This window comes from Papaver somniferum, chromosome 8 (genome assembly GCF_003573695.1).
Source record: "Papaver somniferum cultivar HN1 chromosome 8, ASM357369v1, whole genome shotgun sequence".
Lineage (NCBI taxonomy): Eukaryota > Viridiplantae > Streptophyta > Magnoliopsida > Ranunculales > Papaveraceae > Papaver > Papaver somniferum.
The window spans coordinates 150911827-150929772 of NC_039365.1; the positions used below are offsets into that span (position 1 = coordinate 150911827).

A 17946-nucleotide genomic window follows, 5' to 3' on the forward strand; every position below is an offset into this window, starting at 1 on the left:
AACATAGTTATTAGATAACTTCTGATAGCTAATGAGATTAGTTTTTAAGAGTATGACAACCAAAACACGCCCAGCGTCCAGTTTTCAGAAGCTAATAAAAATTATTTTTCGAAAGTATGACAATGAGTTATGTCTTTAATTTGTTTATCTTCTTTCGAAAGTTAAGAGTATCATATTTTGGAGGTTATGCAATTTTCAGAAGTTACATCTCTTAATTTTTGAAAGCTCGATAATAAGGAGTAAACATCCTATATTGTTCATCCACGGGTAATTTGAAAGTAGAACACTAATCTTGTATTTCATTCTTTCAAAACTTTGAATAAGTTCAATGATCAAGTCTCTCATATCAAATTCACAATTCTACTTTGATACTTTAGAGATGATGATAATCATATGAAGGAAATCAAATCTTCAAATACTTACCTTTACGACTGATGATGTCTTCGTGTAATCTTCAATACTCATCTTCAATTCTTCATGGATAACTTGAAGTATTCATCCCACACCTCTACAACTTAAGGATAATATATTTCGAAGCATGACTTTAGAAAATAGTTCAAGCGTAAGTTTTGGAACCTAAACTTGAGAACATACTTAAAATATCAACGCCCGAGGGTTCAACCAATTCAATGCTCTAACATATAGTATACAGTAACGAAGTACGGATGTAGAAAATAGATAGCCGATCGAAGCTATTGACTACTCATTTCTGTTCATGGTCACCACATCATCACTAGTTTTAAAGATTAGCCTTTTTGATTCACAACCATGTGCATACACACTATAAGGTTCTGCTCTAGTCATCCGTTGTTGCAGGAATTCTCATTCGAGCAATAATTAGAAACTAGCAAAACCGAGTCGAGCATTCGGGTATTTGGATTCGTATCGAGCTTTTTTTTCCTATAAAAGTTAATCATTACAATTATCCATACGTTTCTTGCGTCCATCGACTTGTTTAATACCTTCAACTGAATTATGACAATTGGAATCCAGTGTCGGCATTAACCCATGCACAACCAAGAGCCTTTTTAACACCGAAAATGTCCATGAATATTCTTATGAACATAGTATATAATATTCATATTTACAAATCCATTAAACACCGGGATAATACAAATTTCCTTTTAATAACAAAATATCTATTACTCTGACTTACCATTTTATCCTAATCATATTTACAAATCCATTAAACACCAGAATAAAACAAATTTCATCTTGAAAACAAAATATTTATTACTCGACTTGCTCTTTTTGTCCTAATCTATTTTATTGAATTTGTACTTAAGTTGTGTATATATGTAACTTATTTTGCAACTCTCTCCGTCCAAATTATATAGCGGAGAATAGATTTTCGCTTGTTTAACGAGATAGGTGAGACTCCAATTTCTTGATGGTTTTATAACAAGAAAAGAGATGAATTCTTATAAAACTAAGAATTTTTAAGATATCTGGATTTGAGGGAGGATCCCTGGACACTCTTAGATGCACATTATCATACATGATTTGTGTTATTTTCTCCCTAAAACTTAAAAGACAATGGATTTTTAAAATCTAATATTTTGATGATATGTTCTTTTTATAATTCTCTATATTCCTATCAAAAATGAGCACAATTCGTGATGTATAACACCACCATCTGCCCCTTTACATATCAGCGGTTAAAAGTTAACAGTTGAAGTTAGCATCATCTAGATGGTGAGGTTTGGTATTTTGGATCGTACTCATATTTAGTAATTTTGTCATTTTGAATGCAAGAGTGCGCCGAGATGCTATTGAACTTCCTCAATCATCGATTTTCCGCCTAAATAATGGAGAGAGTAATAAATGTTAGACAAAAGAATATCAAGGAAATACCAATTGGTTCTACAAATAATATATTAGAGAGAGTCTAGTCCAATTGACTTAGTCAATTGTCTGTTTGGTCCTATTTGGTAATATAAATTATAGTTTGGTCCTAAAAATTATGGTTTGGTCCTAGGGTGATGTAATGGATGATGTAAATGTCATCTTGTAGTGGCAGAAATACCCTTTTGGATAAGGACCATATATATAGTCAAAAAGTAAGAGAGAAGAAATCATTCTCAGATTTACTTTCTCTCTCCTATATTTTAAGATCTAGAATTTCTCTCTTTTTTTATATTTCTTCCTGCTAGTGATGAAGAAGATGAAGATGATGATGAACGATTCTCTATTCTCTCTATTTTTTCTCTGTTAGTGATGAAGATGATGATGATGATGATGAATACGATGAAGGTTTTGCGTTTTTTTCTTTTTTCTTTTTGTTGTTTTGCTCTGTTTTGATGATGAAGACGGTGAGGTTGAAGATTCTGCTGCTATTTATGATGATGATGAACCTTTATCATCTTCACATGCTTGGGTAAGTTTCAGATCTATAAAAGAAGATGAATATGACGGAGTTCATTTCTGGAATGAACTCTGGTTTGTGATGAAGATTTTGATGTTTTTTCGTCTGTTGTTGCTGCTGATGATGGAGAGGATGAAGATGATGAAGATGAGTTGCTGTTGCTGATGGAGAAGAAGAAGATGACGGAGTTCATTTTCAGGAATGAACTCTGGTTTGTGATGCTGCTACTGTTGAAGTTCATCTTCGTCGCTGCTGCTGCTGAAGATGTAAACTAGTTTTTTCTTGAGTTTAATCTGCTGCTGCATCCGTTTTGATAAAGACGACGATGAAACAGATCTGTTTGATAAAGAAACAACACGAGTTGATGAAGACGACGATGAAACAAATCTGTTTGACAAAGAAACAACACGAGTTGATGAAGAAGACGATGATGAAAACGAGTTTTTTTCTTGATTTTAATCTGCTGTTGCATCTGTTTGATAAAGACGACAATGAAAACGAGTTTTTTTTCTTGATTTTCTTGCTACTAGTGTTGTTGAAGATGGTGGAGACGATGAAGACGACGAAGATTTGTGATGAAGATGTTGTTGGTGAAGATGAACTCGTGCTTTGTTGTTGAAGACGACGAAGATGATGATCCTGCAGTTCATTCCATAAATGAACTCTGTTTTTTTAGATTTTTATATGGAGTTCATTTCTAGGAATGAACTCTGTTTTTTTAGGTTTTTATATGGAGTTCATTTCTGGAATGATCTCTGTTTTTTTAGGTTTTTATATGGAGTTCATTTCTGGAATGAACTCTGTTCTTTTTTAGGTTTTTATATGGAGTTCATTTCTGGAATGAACTCTGTTTTTTTAGGTTTTTATATGGAGTTCATTTCTAGAATGAACTCTGTTTTTTTTAGATTTTATATGGAGTTCATTTTCTGGAATGAACTCTGTTTTTTTAGGTGATTTCTGAAAAAATAAGTAGAAATTAACAGAAGTTCATTTTGAAGAATGAAGTGCTACAAAAAAAAAATTAACACGGAAGGGTATTTTGTCCATTTAAATATTTTTAAATAATTATGGTCCAAACAGTAAAGGTGTTTGACCAAAGGACTAAACAGACATGGGCCCACCTAAAAAAGAACCAAAGGATTTTCCCCAAAAGAATATTAGATACAAAATGACAAAATTACCCCTGGGCTATCTGTGCCTGATATACCGTATAAAACTGGGCACTCGGAGAAAAAGAGTAGAAATTTTTTACAAAGACGACTCACAGTCACAGGCGCATTCTCAAGTCTCTCTTCTTTGTTTCGCAACAATATTTTTCCTGCTTCCATTTACTGAAGAGAAAAAAACATGTCAACTAAAAAAAAGGTAGTGGAAATCAAAGAAGATTCGAACTTGTTTGAACTTGTCGGAAGCATAGTAGAGAAGGGGTTTTCTTCAGAATCATCATCACAATCCAACAGCAAGAGGAATCCTATTTCTTTCCCTCAACCCACTGTTCTTCCTTTCCCCGTTGCCCGTCATCGCTCCCATGGACCTGTAAGTTACACTATACTCATCTTAATCTTTCAGAATTACGGCATAAATTAAACATCATATAATCCTTACTAAAACCCTTGTTAAACCCTTGTTTGCCCTAATTTTGAAAGTTCTAATTCGGATATTATTTATCGATTGTATTGTGTATTTGACAGCATTGGGCACCTTTGGGAAGTGAAATGGATGTTGATGATGTCAATGAGGATGAGGATGATAAGGATTTTAACACTATACCATCTACCTTTGCTGTTCCTATACAAAAGAAAGAAAAAAAGGGGTTGAGCTTTAATAATTGGAAGGAAGTTCTTCAACGGGATTCTTTAAGCAAAGGAACTGAAATTGCCAAGTCTACATTACGGCATTCTGTGAAAGGAAAGCGAGAAAGAGAAGAATCTGGTAACATTGCCAAGAACAGTACTTGTGAGCTATTTTTGTCCAGGTCTATGGAATTTGGGAGAGTACCAACTACAAGTTCAGAGACAGTAATGAGTTCAGAAATTCGTGTTAGGAATGTGGACCAAGCAATGGTGGATTCTTTTTCTAAAAATGTGGAGAGGGAGCAAATGTCTACGCCTCTTGAGGTGCAAATTGACGAGGAAAATCGTTCCCGCTTACAGCAAATGTCACATGATGAGATTGCAGAAGCTAGAGCTGAGATACTGGAGAAAATGAATCCGGGGTTATTAGAGAAACTGAAGAAACGAGGAGAAAACAAAGTTGGAAAGCCTAAAAATTTGCAATCAAATAGAGATAATGGATGCGAGACAGGTAGTCGTCTGGATGCGATACCGATTATTGAGGATTTAAAGAGCAAAGAGGGTTCACCCTCCGCAGAGGCTAAATGTTCTCCAGCAGTGACTCCCAAGGATGTTCAAATTGGTGGTGTGAAAATATCAAACAAACCGAGTAGTGAGATTTGGAATGCTTGGAGTGAGAGGGTCGAGGCAGCAAGGATGTTAAGGTTTTCTTTGGATGGTCATGTTTCTGGTACTCATTTCTGTCCACACCTGTCGTTTTATTTGAATAGTCTTTTTGTTATTTTGTTTCTTAAGTTTATTCGTGCACCAAATGTTCACATGCTCAACAAAGGTTGCAGGCACAAAACAAAAAAGAAACAAAAAGAAAAAAAAGAAAAAAAGGAAAGAAAAATATGATGCAGAGAATTCCAAAAAAAAATTATGCCGACTAGTGGGGTATTACTATTTAGAGCTGATTGTAACTTGTGAAGGGTTCTGCTGTAGTTTCTGCTGTTTAATATTGTTTTATTTACATCTGAAATACTGTTACGGCCCTTGATAATGTATTTATTATCTTCAGATTATATTTCGTATGGCGTGGAAGAAATACATTGTCTACATTAAAACCGGATTAATATGCGTATAAATCCAAATCCAAATTGTAACCACTAGAAAATCCAAATTGTAATGCAGAATCTTGGAGTTGGAGCTTTGTTAGTCCGATGGTTAAGTTTGCACTTAAATGGATATCCTTTGAGAGTGACCCTTGTCTCAGTGAAATTTTTGATTGCAACAAAATAACTAGTAATAACTCCCAAGATCCTTCTTTGAGTAGCTGTTTGTGGGTTATTTCATCTGTTATGTACCTGCTTAGAGGTATACTTGTAAAAGTGGCACCAGAAGGTTCTAATAGTTTGCATGAAAGTGGAGGTCGTGTACCATGGTTGCCAGAATTCGTCCCTGAAATTGGACTTGCAATCTTGAAAAACAGATATCTGAATATTGGTGATACGGTACTTTCAGAAGGAGACTCGTTAATTAAGGACCTATGTGATTTGAGACTTCACAGTATTGAATTATCGTTATCGTCTGTTTGTTGCCTTCATAGGCTAGTCCAGCTTATAGTTTCTCTGGACAATTTGATACAGCTAGCTAAGAGAGAAATTCCAAATCTCTCCTTCTCAGAAAATAACTTTTCAGGTGAGGGAGATATACTAGAGAGTGGAATAGTAATTTGGACCCAAGATCAATTGCGGAGTGTACTAGAAACCATCATGGCATTGGTTTCCTCTGGGTGGGAGAAGGTGCATGCCATTGAGACATTTGGCCGTGGAGGTCCTGCTCCGGGTGTTGGACTAGGGTGGGGTGCTTCCGGTGGAGGATTTTGGTCAGGGTTGGTTTTACTTGAACAAACAGATGCACGGTTGCTTATGAACTTGCTTGATATATTTCAGATAGACTACGGAAGACATATTTCTACAGTTGACGATGTGAACTTCACATTTGTTGCTCAAAGGATTATTTCAGTGCTTGAAACAAGCTTAACTCTAGGACCAAGGGATACCTATATCATGGAGAATGTGTTGGATTTCTTACTCCAACCTTCAGTTCTGAAGTACCTTAATCTCTTTGTTCGCCAATTTCTACACCTTAAGAGGTCTGTTAATCCATGTATATGTGCACATAACGAGGAGGACTACCTGCGCTTCAGTAAGATATTAAATTCCCACTTCAGAAATAGATGGCTATGTGAAAAGAAGAAAACTAAAGTTGTAGAAGGTGGTGTTGATCTCAGCCAGGATACATCTGAGAAAGGCGGCAATGCTCTGGACACAATTTACGAGGATTCTGAGGAGAAATCAGATAGTGTTGCTGGTAACCCTCGTTGCACTTCTTTGGTGGTAGAGTGGGCTCACCAGAGACTGCCCCTCCCTTTGCATTGGTTTCTCAGTCCAATCTCAACTGTTGCTGGCATTGGAGGTGCTGTTGAGCTTCCAAATGGCTCTGATGTGCCAAATAGCATGTGTCCACCTAGCCCCGGAGAGGCTTTTGATCTAGCCCAAAGTGGACTTTTCCTTCTTTTAGGTCTCGAATCTCTATCCACTCTCCTGTGCTCTGGCCTGCAAGCATCTCCGGTTAGTCGCGTGCCGTTAGTGTGGAAAATACATTCTTTATCTGTGGTTTTACTGGTTGGAATGAGTCTGCTGTATGATGAGAATAGCAGGAACACATATGAAACTTTGCAAGATCTGTATGGACTACTTCTTGATGAATCAAGATGCCAAAGAAGCATCAAACCTTTGGTGGGAAATTCATTGCTAGAAATCAGAATTAAAGATGCAGTTCTTAAGTTTCAGACAGATGTCCATGAGAGTTATTCCACATTTATTGAGACTCTTGTCGAGCAATTCGGTGCTATATCTTATGGGGATTTGGTCTATGCTCGGCAAGTTGCAGTATATCTACATCACTCTGTTGAGGCCCCTGTCCGGGTTGCTGCATGGAATGCACTATCTGGTGCCCATCTTCTTGAACTGTTGCCACCGCTAGAAAAATGCATTGCTAAGTCTGAAGGATATTTGGAATCTGAGGTAATATTAAACTTGCTACTTTGTCTTTTGATATGAAATTTGTAAAATTTAGTTATGTGGTACCAATTGCCATCATAGATAGTTAAGCCTCTCCCCCCTAGAAAAATGAGAGGAATCCTAATAAGATATCACTCTGCAAGAGTGGACAAGTTCTATGTGAATTTTGTTATTTACATCTTATTGTGCAACTTCTGACATGACTATTTCTTACTAATGCTTGGGACCAACATGAAAATCAAAATAAATGTCTGTGAACATCCAAAAAGGGAATACCTGAAATGCTGGTCCATATATATAGGTGAAATAAATTAAAGATGGTACTTTGTTTCCCAATTGGGAGCCAAGTTTGCCGTATGTTTGAGCTGAAATTGAATTTCCGTGGAATCAAAATAGAATAAAATTGAGAGTGCGAAGTCTAGGAATGTCATCCTCAGTTAAAAATCAATTCTGTTACTGATTTTAGACCAATTTAACGAGCTGGTTTTATTTTTTTGTAGTGAGAATTTTCACAATAGTTCATCAGAATTATCCCTTGGATTATCCTCCACGTAAAGAAGGGTAGATGATTAAATTATGTGATTATGTGATGTTAGTTCTTAAATGATGATTAACATTACTATTTGAATCTATTGTACAGGATAATGAAGGGATTCTAGAGGCGTACTTGAAATCGTGGGTGTCTGGGACTCTTGATAAAGCTTCAGTTAGAGGATCCATGGCATTTACTATCGCACTGCACCATCTCTCATCTTTCGTTTTTCAATATACTGCGGATGACAAGTTAACTCTAAGGAATAAAATTGCAAGGTCTCTTTTGCGTGACTCCTCGCGCAAAAAGCAACATGAGGTATACTTTTTTTACCGATAATTAATGACAATGTAGATAGATTTGGTCAAATAGTGAATATAGAGGTGAACCCAGTTTATGCGTAGTGATGCTAGATTAAAAGATTACCATGGATGTTTGCTCGTAAGTCATTCCTGCATATTATATGGATGCTTGCAAACGAGTTTGCAGAGAATAATAATAATGTTAACCTAACAACCACAAGATATAGGAGCATGATGTTTGAAATAAGAAATTTTCATGTAAGTGTCAACTAAACATGATTAATGTGGACAGAATAAGTAGAAAGTTAAGCATCTAAGGCGCATCAAACCAAATTGACATCTTCGATCGGACCTAGCTTTAGTTACAGAGGTCCGAGGATCAACATAACTCACTGTTTTTGTCTTTTAATTCTGTACACTGGACCTGCAGGGAGGTTACAAATCATTTTCGGTTTTGCTCACTGCTTTCCTCATCGTTTTAGGTAAAAGATTATGTCACAGTTTATATAACTAACTTTATGCTAAAACGAATATACAGGCCATGATGTTGGACTTGATACGCTATGCCAAGACTGGAACATCTCAAGAGCATAAATTGGAGCTGGAAACAAGTGAAATTGAGAAAAGATTCAAGATTTTAACAGGAGCCTGTGAAGGAAATTCTGCTCTTCTTTCTCAAGTTGAGAAGCTCAAGTCTTTCTTTCTCCACTGAACAGATTAGATCGTGCTATATTGTTGTGCTGCTGTCTTGGTTTCCCACCATGTTACTCCGTGTCCCACTCTTTTTGTCTCTCTGTGTTTCAAAGGAGCATGCTGTTGCGCTGGGGGATTTTGTATATGATCGTATCATGTGAAGAAATCAAGATTTTGATACAAGCTTTGTAAAAAAATGTGTTGTTTTCTAAGTTGTGAACTCATTGTTCGCAATTCGACAAGACGCTACTACTAACAAGAACATCCTCAACTTAAACAACAAGAAATGATTAGAGACGAGGCATAGCATGAACTTGCTCAAGCTTAAGATGTTGATGATCATTAGGTACATAACTGCACCGAGCTGTTGTTTGCTGATGAATACTCTTAATCTGTGGTGTTGATGAGGATCTAGGTGGGTTGTATGTTTTCGTCAGAGCCCTCAATCCAAATTTCTGAATTTTTCCTGTGGCAGTCTTCGGAAGTTCCTGCAGGAACACAACCTTTTTAGGAGCCATAAAATGAGGAAGAGATTTTCTACAGAATTCAATCATCCCTCTTTCTTTCTTAGTTTCTTCATTCTTGTTAACATATTTCGATCTCGCTGTAATAAAAGCACAAGGAGTTTCGATGAAGAATGGATGAGGCATTGCAACAACAGCAGCTTCTAAAACATCAGGGTGTCGATACAATACAGCCTCAACTTCGACACTGCGTATATTTTCTCCCCCTGAAATTATCACATCTTTTGATCTATCTTTAATTTCGAAATACCCATCTGTATGTATAACACCAACATCACCGGTGAGAAACCAACCATTTTTGAAAGCCTTCCGTGTTGCTTCTTCATCTTTGAAATAACCCTTCATAACACTACTTCCCCGTAAAACGATCTCCCCTACCGATTTTCCGTCTCTTGGCACACTCGCCATTGTTCCTAAATCTTTCACATCGATCTCTGCAAGAGAAAGAACACTAATACCCTGTCTTGCTTTCAGTTTTGACTGCTCATGAGCTGGTAATACATTCCATTTTCTTTGCCATTCACAAACTAATGCTGGTCCTGTTGCTTCGGTTAAACCATAAGCATGCGTTACATGAAAGCCCAGTTTTTCAATCTTCTCTAATAAAGCTGCTGGTGGTGCTGCACCCCCTGTGAGAACTTCAACAGGATGGCTTAGGAGTGATTGCTGATTATGTTTCCCCTCCAAGAGAATATTGAATACAACTGGAGCACAACACAAATGTGTAACTTTATGTTTGCGATGGCGCGGTACACGTCTTCAGCGCAAGTGGTACGAATGCAAACATTGGTTCCTCCTCGTGCTGCAACTCCCCAAGTGAATGTCCACCCGTTGCAATGAAACATAGGAAGCGACCAAAGATAAACTGGCTCACTTTTCATCTCCCATTGTAAATGGAAATGGAAATACTGGAATACTGCTGCAAAACTTGAAGAAGCAAATGGAAATACTGGAATGGTTGGGAAGGTCGTGGAGAGGGGCATTCGTTCTTTACAAAAAGAGGGATTGGATATTGATAGAGATGTTTGGATGAAGGAAGCTGAGGCAGCAGAAAGAGCAGGGTCTGTTCTTACTTGCCAGGCTATTATTCGGAACACTATCGGGGTTGGGGTTGAAGAAGATAGGAAAAGGACTTGGGTGGCTGATGCAGAGGAATGCAAAAAGAGGGGTTCAATTGAAACTGCTAGAGCTATATATGCTCACGCGCTTACAGTGTTTCTAACTAAGAAGAGTATTTGGCTTAAGGCAGCTCAACTAGAGAAGAGCCATGGAACTAGGGAATCACTAGATTCTATACTACGTAAAGCTGTAACCTACAGACCTCAAGTTGAGGTTTTATGGCTGATGGGTGCCAAAGAAAAGTGGCTTGCTGGAGAGGTTCCTGCTGCTAGAGCAATCCTTCAAGAGGCTTATGCTGCCATACCCAACTCTGAGGATATTTGGCTTGCTGCGGTCAAGTTAGAATTTGAGAATCAAGAACCAGAAAGAGCAAGACTGCTTCTTGCTAAAGCAAGAGAAAGAGGGGGTACAGAGAGAGAGTGGATGAAATCAGCCATTGTTGAGAGAGAATTGGGGAACTCTTCCGAGGAGAGAAAATTACTCGAGGAAGGCCTAAAATTGTTCCCTTCATTTTTCAAACTGTGGTTGATGCTGGGACAGTTCAACGACAGGGTTGGTCACTTGGAACAAGCTAAAGAGGCTTACGAAACTGGAGTTAAACATTGCCCAAGCTGCATTCCTCTTTGGCTTTCACTTGCTAGTTTGGAGGAGAAGATGAACGGACTGAGCAAAGCTCGAGCTGTTCTCACATGGGCAGGAAGAGAAATCCAAGAAACCCTGAACTTTGGCTTGCTGCTGTTAGAGCTGAATCACGAAATGGCAACAAGAAGGAATCTGAGATTCTAATAGCCAAGGCATTGCAGGAGTGCCCAGAAAGTGGGATACTGTGGGCAACATCAATTGAGATGGTCCCGCGTCCCCAACGAAAAACTAAAAGTGCAGATACTCTCAAACGATGCAATAATGATCCCCATGTCATTGCAGTGGTGGCGAAAATGTTTTGGCATGACAGGAAGTTGGATAAAGCTAGAAGCTGGATGAACAGAGCGGTGAATCTTGCCCCAGGTACTGGTGACTTCTGGGCTATGTATTACAGGTTTGAACTCCAGCACGGAACTGACGAGACCCAGAGGGATGTCTTGAAAAGATGCGTAGCTGCAGAGCCGAAGCATGGTGAGAGATGGCAGGAAATATCTAAAGCTGTAGAAAATTCCCACCTGCCTGTAGAAGCCATTTTAAAGAAAGCAGTCACTGTTCTGGGAAAAGATGAGAATGCTGCACACAGTTGCAAAAAATAGAGTTCCTTGTAAGTTCGTATACTTTTAAAGCTTACTATATATGCTTCATTAAAATTCTGCTTGTTTGTCAGAAAAAAGATATTCTATACTTCTGCTACTATTTCGCTTCTCACAAATTTTGTTGATTGTCGAACTGGTCTGCTTGCAAATCAGTTCTTAGTTACCAGGCCGTAATATTCCGCAATATCTTTTATCCTGTAATGTTCTGAAATATATGACCTAGTTGAAATTATAAAGAAAAAAGTGTCAATCTGTATTCTGTAGGTTTTCATATTTGAAATTTGAATTCGTATTTTGTTGTTGTCTCACAACTCATGGAAATAAGTTCTCTCCACCACTTCAAAACTTACTACTCCATTTCGGTTTATGTTGGGTCCTTGCCGGTGGGTGTCGCATTGTTTGGATTTATTTTTACTTATTTTTTAGGGCGTAACTAACACTGATTTAACTGTTCTAATTTATACATGAATCATTTGGATCCTGAGATGGCGGAAGATATAGTCCAGGAGAAGTCTCTGTGTTAGGAAAATTTTCTAGATAACGGGAATTCAAAAACCCCCGGAGATAGAAAATGGACACTGGAGACACTGGAGGCGATGAATGTAAGGCATCTTGGTAAGTTCTGTTTCTTGTTGTCTTAAGTAGTCTTTTTGCATCTGTTTGCCATATTCTTGCTTCTTCTGCGTGTTTTATATTGAAGCTATGTACAAGCTTGAACATATAAACGAGGGAAAGGGCCTACCCACCCCAATGGACCTGGTTTCAAACAGTACTTGTTTCCTGCTTGGAAATTGAAGTGGTTCAGCTCAAGGGTTACTAGCTCACGTTGCTCCTAATTGCACTCACAATGTGTTGGGATTTGGCAGCAACCATCACTGCATATTGCAAGGCTGATCAGTTTTGCACTCAGGTCCGAAGCATTCAGCAACCAATGGTTGGATATCACTACTAGAGACTAGAGACGGTTACAATTTTATCTTTATTTTATAATTGATTTCAAATCTCAGAGGATGTCTGATTCCTCATCTGAAGTCATTATTGTTGAAATTCAAATAACTTAATGTTCAGAGTTTGGTTCCGCTAGTTTCTAGCTATTGGTCGAAAAAAAAATCCCTACAAGGGATGGCAGAAAAATTACCATATAACATGTGGATATGGCTGTAATAGCCTTCTATAAATTTCAACTCCGTTTTCTGACTAAAAATTTTATACTCGATAATCATCTTTTGTAGGCCATGGAATTTTTTTTATATATTCAAGGATAAAATGTGTACCTCAAGGGTTCAAATATATTCCCCAGTTTAATAATATTAATAATGCTCTACCTACTAGGTTACAGAACCAAGAACAGTTTACCTTCTCTCTTTGTGGATACAATCAATCATCAGGCAGAATACAGGCTGAAGGAGTCCATTAAGGCTGATTCTTTAGTCGAATATCCTTTCCCCAGTTGAGAAAATTAGAAACACAACTGAACTGAATATGCAAAGGTATCCAGGAATGAAAAATACCGATATCCAGCTTTCAGGACTTGAAAGATCTGAATTAGTAGACTTAGCAGCTTCTAAAAGTTTCCCTGTCAGACCAACTCCGACAACGCCCGCCAAAGTACCAGCAGTATTAGAAATTCCCATCACGATTCCTGCATATCGGGGTGCCACATCCATGTGGTTCACTGCAAAGCCCGCTCTGCCTAGAGCCAAGAAACCAAGTGCTACCGAAGAACAAAATACTGCTCCATCAGATGTTCTAAACCTAGGGAGAGCCATTAATGCAAGGGAGGCAACTACAAACCCTACAGTATTCAAGAATTTCCGGGTCTTAGTCACTGACATGATCTTTGACGTGATTAGGTGGTCTGCAACAACCCCACCTATATTTGAAAATATGAACATGTTGAGGTACGGCAACATCTTAGAAGAGCCCATGTCCTGTAGGCTAAGCTTGAGGCCAAGTTCAAAATATGTCGGCAGCCAGTTCATTAAAACGTACAAGGCGTAGTGGAAAGTGAAGTTGTTTACCACTATCGCCCAAACTGGCAGAGACAACATAATTTTCTTCCATGGGATTTTGGTAACATGAGTTGAACTTCCTCCATTCTCCACTTTCATCTTCTGGGCTGACCTAAGAGGCAACAGTGTTTCTCCAAAACCAGAAGCTGTGGCCTTTGGATGTTCCGATCGAGGTGGATCACTAGAATACTTAAGCCAGAGGATTGACCAGAAACCTCCCAACGCAGCCTCAGCAAAAAACACAGCCTGTGGTCCCTGAAACTTTACCAAGCTAGGAAGTACAAGCATGCCAGCTGCTGCGCCTAGATACATACCAGAAGTAGTGAGAGAAACAGATCGAGATCTTTCATGAGGTGGAACCCACTGAGCTAGCACGGTGTGAATGGAGGGAAAGATGAAACCTTGTGCAACCCCAACAAGCAAGCGGGCTAACACTAAAATGGTAACCCGGTTTGGATCCAGTGAAACTAAAGCGCAAGTTAAAGACCATAATATGAATGAAAAGAGGAGAACACGCCTGCCTCCTATCCTTTGGGCTGCCCATCCTCCAGGCACCTGTGAACAGGCGTATCCATAATAAAAGGTAGAGAGAATGATACCCTTAGTTGATTGATCCACCCCAGCAGCATCAGCAGCTACAGTGTAAGCAATTGAGAATCCCACGCGTTCTATATAGCAAACACACGTACAAAAGAATGTTAAAAGGACAATCAGATACCGCGTTGGAAAACTTGTTCTCTTCTTCATTTTCTAGTACTAGTAAATGTCACAAATAGCTTCAACAAAACCCTTCTTTCTTCACATTCTTCATCCCATCTTTAAGGAGCTACTTTCCTAAACCAGCCTAATAAAAAGTGATTTCTGGTCTAATTGTGAAAACGCCAGCCTTTTCGAATTTCCAGATATTTAAGAAACCTGCTTGAAAAAACAAAACATAATATAAAGAGATAAACACATTAAGGCAAGAAAAGAGCTAATTGTTTCACTTTAGAAGAACAAGCATAGACCCATCAGAGCTTCACGAAGAGATTAAGAAATTCCGTTAGTCCCAGGTACATGCATAACCAACACAAAGAGCACTCTACTGAAGATACAATTTGGAGACCCAGTACCCTGCACCCAGCTGAAATTTATAATACAGATACATTTTCATAGAGTGGGGGCTTGTCTGAAATACCAATTCACGTATACTCATATCCGTTTAACACTAGAACACCCTAGCATATTGACAAAACTAAAAACATTAGAACACCCTAGCATATTGAGTCATTGACAAAACTAAAAAAGAAGGTCAGCCATGTAGCATAAAAATAATTGTGCTCAGGTGTACCAACAAGAATAAATGAGAATATCTTACTTCTATAAGCAACAAAACTATCCCCAACTCAGGACTCACCCATCAATTTCTTCATCTAGTTATAGACAACATAATTTATTTATTTTACTTAACTGAGACAACTTCACCTACTCAGACTGTAATGTGGGTAGGTATCGTAGATGAGTAATTATACTTAAAGAGATGCAATTTTGTTTCGGGAGACTGAAATTATGTTGTCTTTACATTTGTGTCTTGATCAAGCAGGTTCTAATCACCAAACCTAACCACATAAAAATCTATTCAAAACTGTAAGTTAAAGCATTTGATTTCTTGTTTGGACTGTTTGGTGCTGTTTTTGGCCCCTTATATAATATAACACAAAGAAATGATGAAAGAATAATAAGAATTGACACTTTAATCAAACACCCTATAGTATCTAAATCGTTCTCCCTTATGGTTACTTAAACCTAACCCATAGTAATAATAATTTGCTCAATAAAGTGCAGACCAATTTTATATTCAACTGAATAAAGTTAGTGTACCTCTCAATTATACAATTGAAGACAAAAATCTCTGAAATTACCTTCCCATATGCAGAGATTATTGAGTATATGAAGACTCGAAAATCCCCTATCTTCAAAAACCCTGAACTACAACATCAAAAAAAAAATCAGATTACATCAATTCAACAATGTTGAAACGACCCAGAATGCCAACTCTAATGGATTTTCAATTGGTCACATTGTAATTGAAATATGAAGAGAATGAAGATTTTGAAAGAGAAAAACAAAAGGGTTAAACCTAACCTTGAGTAAGTTCTTTATTGCTGGACAATTTAGGTCAGATAAGAAGAAGAAGTGAAGGTTGAGTTGAATTCAGTGTTAGAGAGAGATAATAACAGAGACGGATCTGCTGAGAGACTTACGGCGGTGCAGATCAACTCTTCTCTCCCTCTCTCTCTCTTTAATGGCTGCTACTTGGATTGAGATAGATAGAGAGAGAGCAAAATTCAGAAAAATGGCGTTGAAGTTGAATTTTAAGTTGGGGTGACCACATTTTTGGTCAAATTTACAACAATCTCTTTATACCCCTAGGCCCGTGCGTTCCCTCTGGTTAGTAGTAACCCTTCAGGGGCTGGGGCTCAGGCCCTCACAATAAATCTGGCGTACCACCCTACTTACCCTCCGGTTAGTAGTTACCTTTTAGGGACTGGGGCTCAGGCTCTCACTTGCTCAACAATGAAAGGCACATTGATGGCTTATCTTGCTCAATCCGATATTCCACGTTAGGGGTCTGGCTGCATATCGGTAAGTCAGTGACGGTTTTTGCAATCATCGCCAACCAGACCGGAAAAAGTGGCATATATATTACCAGAGAAGTCGGTTAGACTTATAATCATGAGAACAATAATTAATTTGTATTTGCGGTTGTTTTAGTGTTAAAGGTTCTCACCCTCCCTAGAGATCTTTTCGGATGATCTGTTCGTTCATTTTTCCCTTTTCTAGATGCACCTAGAAGTCTAGAATATTGCAATTAAGTTGCTGTCAATACCATTTCCGTTCACCATATAGACCAAGCCAACACTGCCTATTAATGGATTGTTGTCCCTTGGGGACATCTGATGTAAACAATACCTGAAGACGTGAATGACACTCGGTGGTATAAACAATATATAAACACAATACTGTTTGAGACGAATTTTCATAAATCTCTTTTCTTTCAATACCTTGGCAAATCTCTCCCTCTCTATCTCTCTCAGACAATAACTATGTCATGGTGTAGAGATCCTGAGTTGTTTTTATTCTGTAATAGGTCATTCCTTTTCTTAATGAGGATTAAGACGAAATTGGGTTGCATTATGGAGGAAGGAGAACACGAGCTTGTTGGACGACAACAACTACAAAGAGAGCGATTACGACGCTTTCCTTTCTTACATGGAAAGTTTTGACATTGGACAGTAAAGGTATTTGGTCAGTGGAGGAACCAAATTCACCCTTCTTCAGTATACCTCGTCCACCTGAAAAAGAAATTGCTACCCGACTGCTGCATGAGATACAAGCTCAGGAGAAACGGGTTTCTGAGTTACAAACTGCGAATTCCACTCTTAAAGAGGATAAGGAGGCGTTAGAGAAAAGATTCTCCTACTTGGAAGCCGGAAACAGCCTTCTACAAGAGCAACTCAACGTGGAGAAAAACGTTAGGCTTACACTCGACAAACAAGTACTTGATTTTCAAACTTATTTGAGGAATGTTCCATTGACGATCACTAAAACCTCAGACCTGCCCGTAGCTGATGTAGACAAACAACTAACGTTCGAGCAAATCGGTTCTGTCGGGGATTAAATATGCACGATTCGACCCGGATATTTGGGGTTCCTATACCACCGCTGGAGTTTGTTATGCAGCCCGTAAAACTTGAATCGGAAACGTGAGGCGTTCACGCACTAGCCATGATAATATCTCTTCAGATCAAACGGTCTAAGCCACCATTAGAGGCTCTATATGTTTAATTTGTTTTGTTTTTGTTGTTTTCATTTGGCCTTTGGTCAGATCCTTGATGTCTATTTGGATTTGTATCTTTTCTCAGTGCATTTGAATTTATGCTTGCTTTTTCGACTTAATTCTATGTTATTTTTAAAAAAGATAAATTTAATAATGGTAAATTTACTAGTGATCCGAGTTCGAAACTCGTAGCATCGACCGATAATTCCTTGGTAAAGTCAGTTGAATAAGCATAATCTAGTAGGGTCGTAGGATGTTGCATCGGCAATCTTGAGTCCAAAAATTGACGTTTTACTTAAGAATTTTAAAAAAAACTAAGAACCATTGTTTCACTTGCCAATTGCATCGGCAGTTTTTCTGAACTTGTAATGTTTTTCCCATTCTACAATAAAGTTGATTTTGTCATACAACTATACAAGGGAAGGGCTGTACAAAATATTCAGTGGTCCGTGATCTTTTATGTTCTTTCTGGGTATACGA

At 38.2% G+C, this 17946-nt stretch overlaps 3 protein-coding genes and 1 pseudogene across 6 annotated transcripts; 2 read left to right on the forward strand and 2 right to left on the reverse strand.

Annotated features, from left to right (window-relative positions):
- Positions 1 to 3628: 3628 nt before the first annotated feature.
- Positions 3629 to 9066, forward strand: LOC113303503 (transcriptional elongation regulator MINIYO-like). Its single transcript, XM_026552539.1, has 5 exons — positions 3629 to 3901; positions 4057 to 4888; positions 5332 to 7229; positions 7867 to 8076; positions 8599 to 9066. Exons 1-5 carry the CDS (start codon positions 3713 to 3715, stop codon positions 8770 to 8772), a joined length of 3303 nt encoding a protein of 1100 aa, XP_026408324.1. The 5' UTR covers positions 3629 to 3712; the 3' UTR covers positions 8773 to 9066.
- On the reverse strand, positions 9044 to 10122 carry LOC113306202 (butyrate--CoA ligase AAE11, peroxisomal-like). Its single transcript, XM_026555166.1, has 2 exons — positions 10063 to 10122; positions 9044 to 9958 (listed from the first exon to the last, which is right to left on the reverse strand). Exons 1-2 carry the CDS (start codon positions 10120 to 10122, stop codon positions 9044 to 9046), a joined length of 975 nt encoding a protein of 324 aa, XP_026410951.1.
- A 19-nt stretch (positions 10123 to 10141) lies between these two features.
- On the forward strand, positions 10142 to 11634 carry LOC113306203 (annotated as a pseudogene).
- Positions 11635 to 12857: 1223 nt separating this feature from the next.
- Positions 12858 to 16005, reverse strand: LOC113303504 (probable anion transporter 5). 4 transcript variants are annotated; one of them, XM_026552542.1, is made up of 3 exons: positions 15771 to 16005; positions 15548 to 15609; positions 12858 to 14561 (listed from the first exon to the last, which is right to left on the reverse strand). In XM_026552542.1, exon 3 carries the CDS (start codon positions 14391 to 14393, stop codon positions 13062 to 13064), a length of 1332 nt encoding a protein of 443 aa, XP_026408327.1. In that variant the 5' UTR covers positions 14394 to 14561; positions 15548 to 15609; positions 15771 to 16005; the 3' UTR covers positions 12858 to 13061. The 4 variants fall into 4 exon arrangements, with proteins under 4 accessions (XP_026408327.1, XP_026408329.1, XP_026408325.1 ...); XM_026552544.1 differs by having other exon boundaries at positions 15507 to 15609; XM_026552540.1 differs by having other exon boundaries at positions 15548 to 15614.
- Between the last annotated feature and the right edge of the window lie 1941 nt (positions 16006 to 17946).

Excerpts from the sequence above, each read along its gene's own strand:
- LOC113303503 (XM_026552539.1), top strand. The coding sequence starts at position 3,713 with ATGTCAACTAAAAAAAAGGTAGTGGAAATCAAAGAAGATTCGAACTTG. Across the intron at positions 3,902-4,056 it reads GTCATCGCTCCCATGGACCT|CATTGGGCACCTTTGGGAAG; the intron begins GTAAGTTACACT and ends TGTATTTGACAG. Across the intron at positions 4,889-5,331 it reads TTTGGATGGTCATGTTTCTG|AATCTTGGAGTTGGAGCTTT; the intron begins GTACTCATTTCT and ends ATTGTAATGCAG.
- LOC113306202 (XM_026555166.1), bottom strand. The coding sequence starts at position 10,122 with ATGTTTCATTGCAACGGGTGGACATTCACTTGGGGAGTTGCAGCACGA. Across the intron at positions 9,959-10,062 it reads CAGCACGAGGAGGAACCAAT|GGGAAACATAATCAGCAATC; the intron begins GTTTGCATTCGT and ends ATTCTCTTGGAG.
- LOC113303504 (XM_026552542.1), bottom strand. The coding sequence starts at position 14,393 with ATGAAGAAGAGAACAAGTTTTCCAACGCGGTATCTGATTGTCCTTTTA.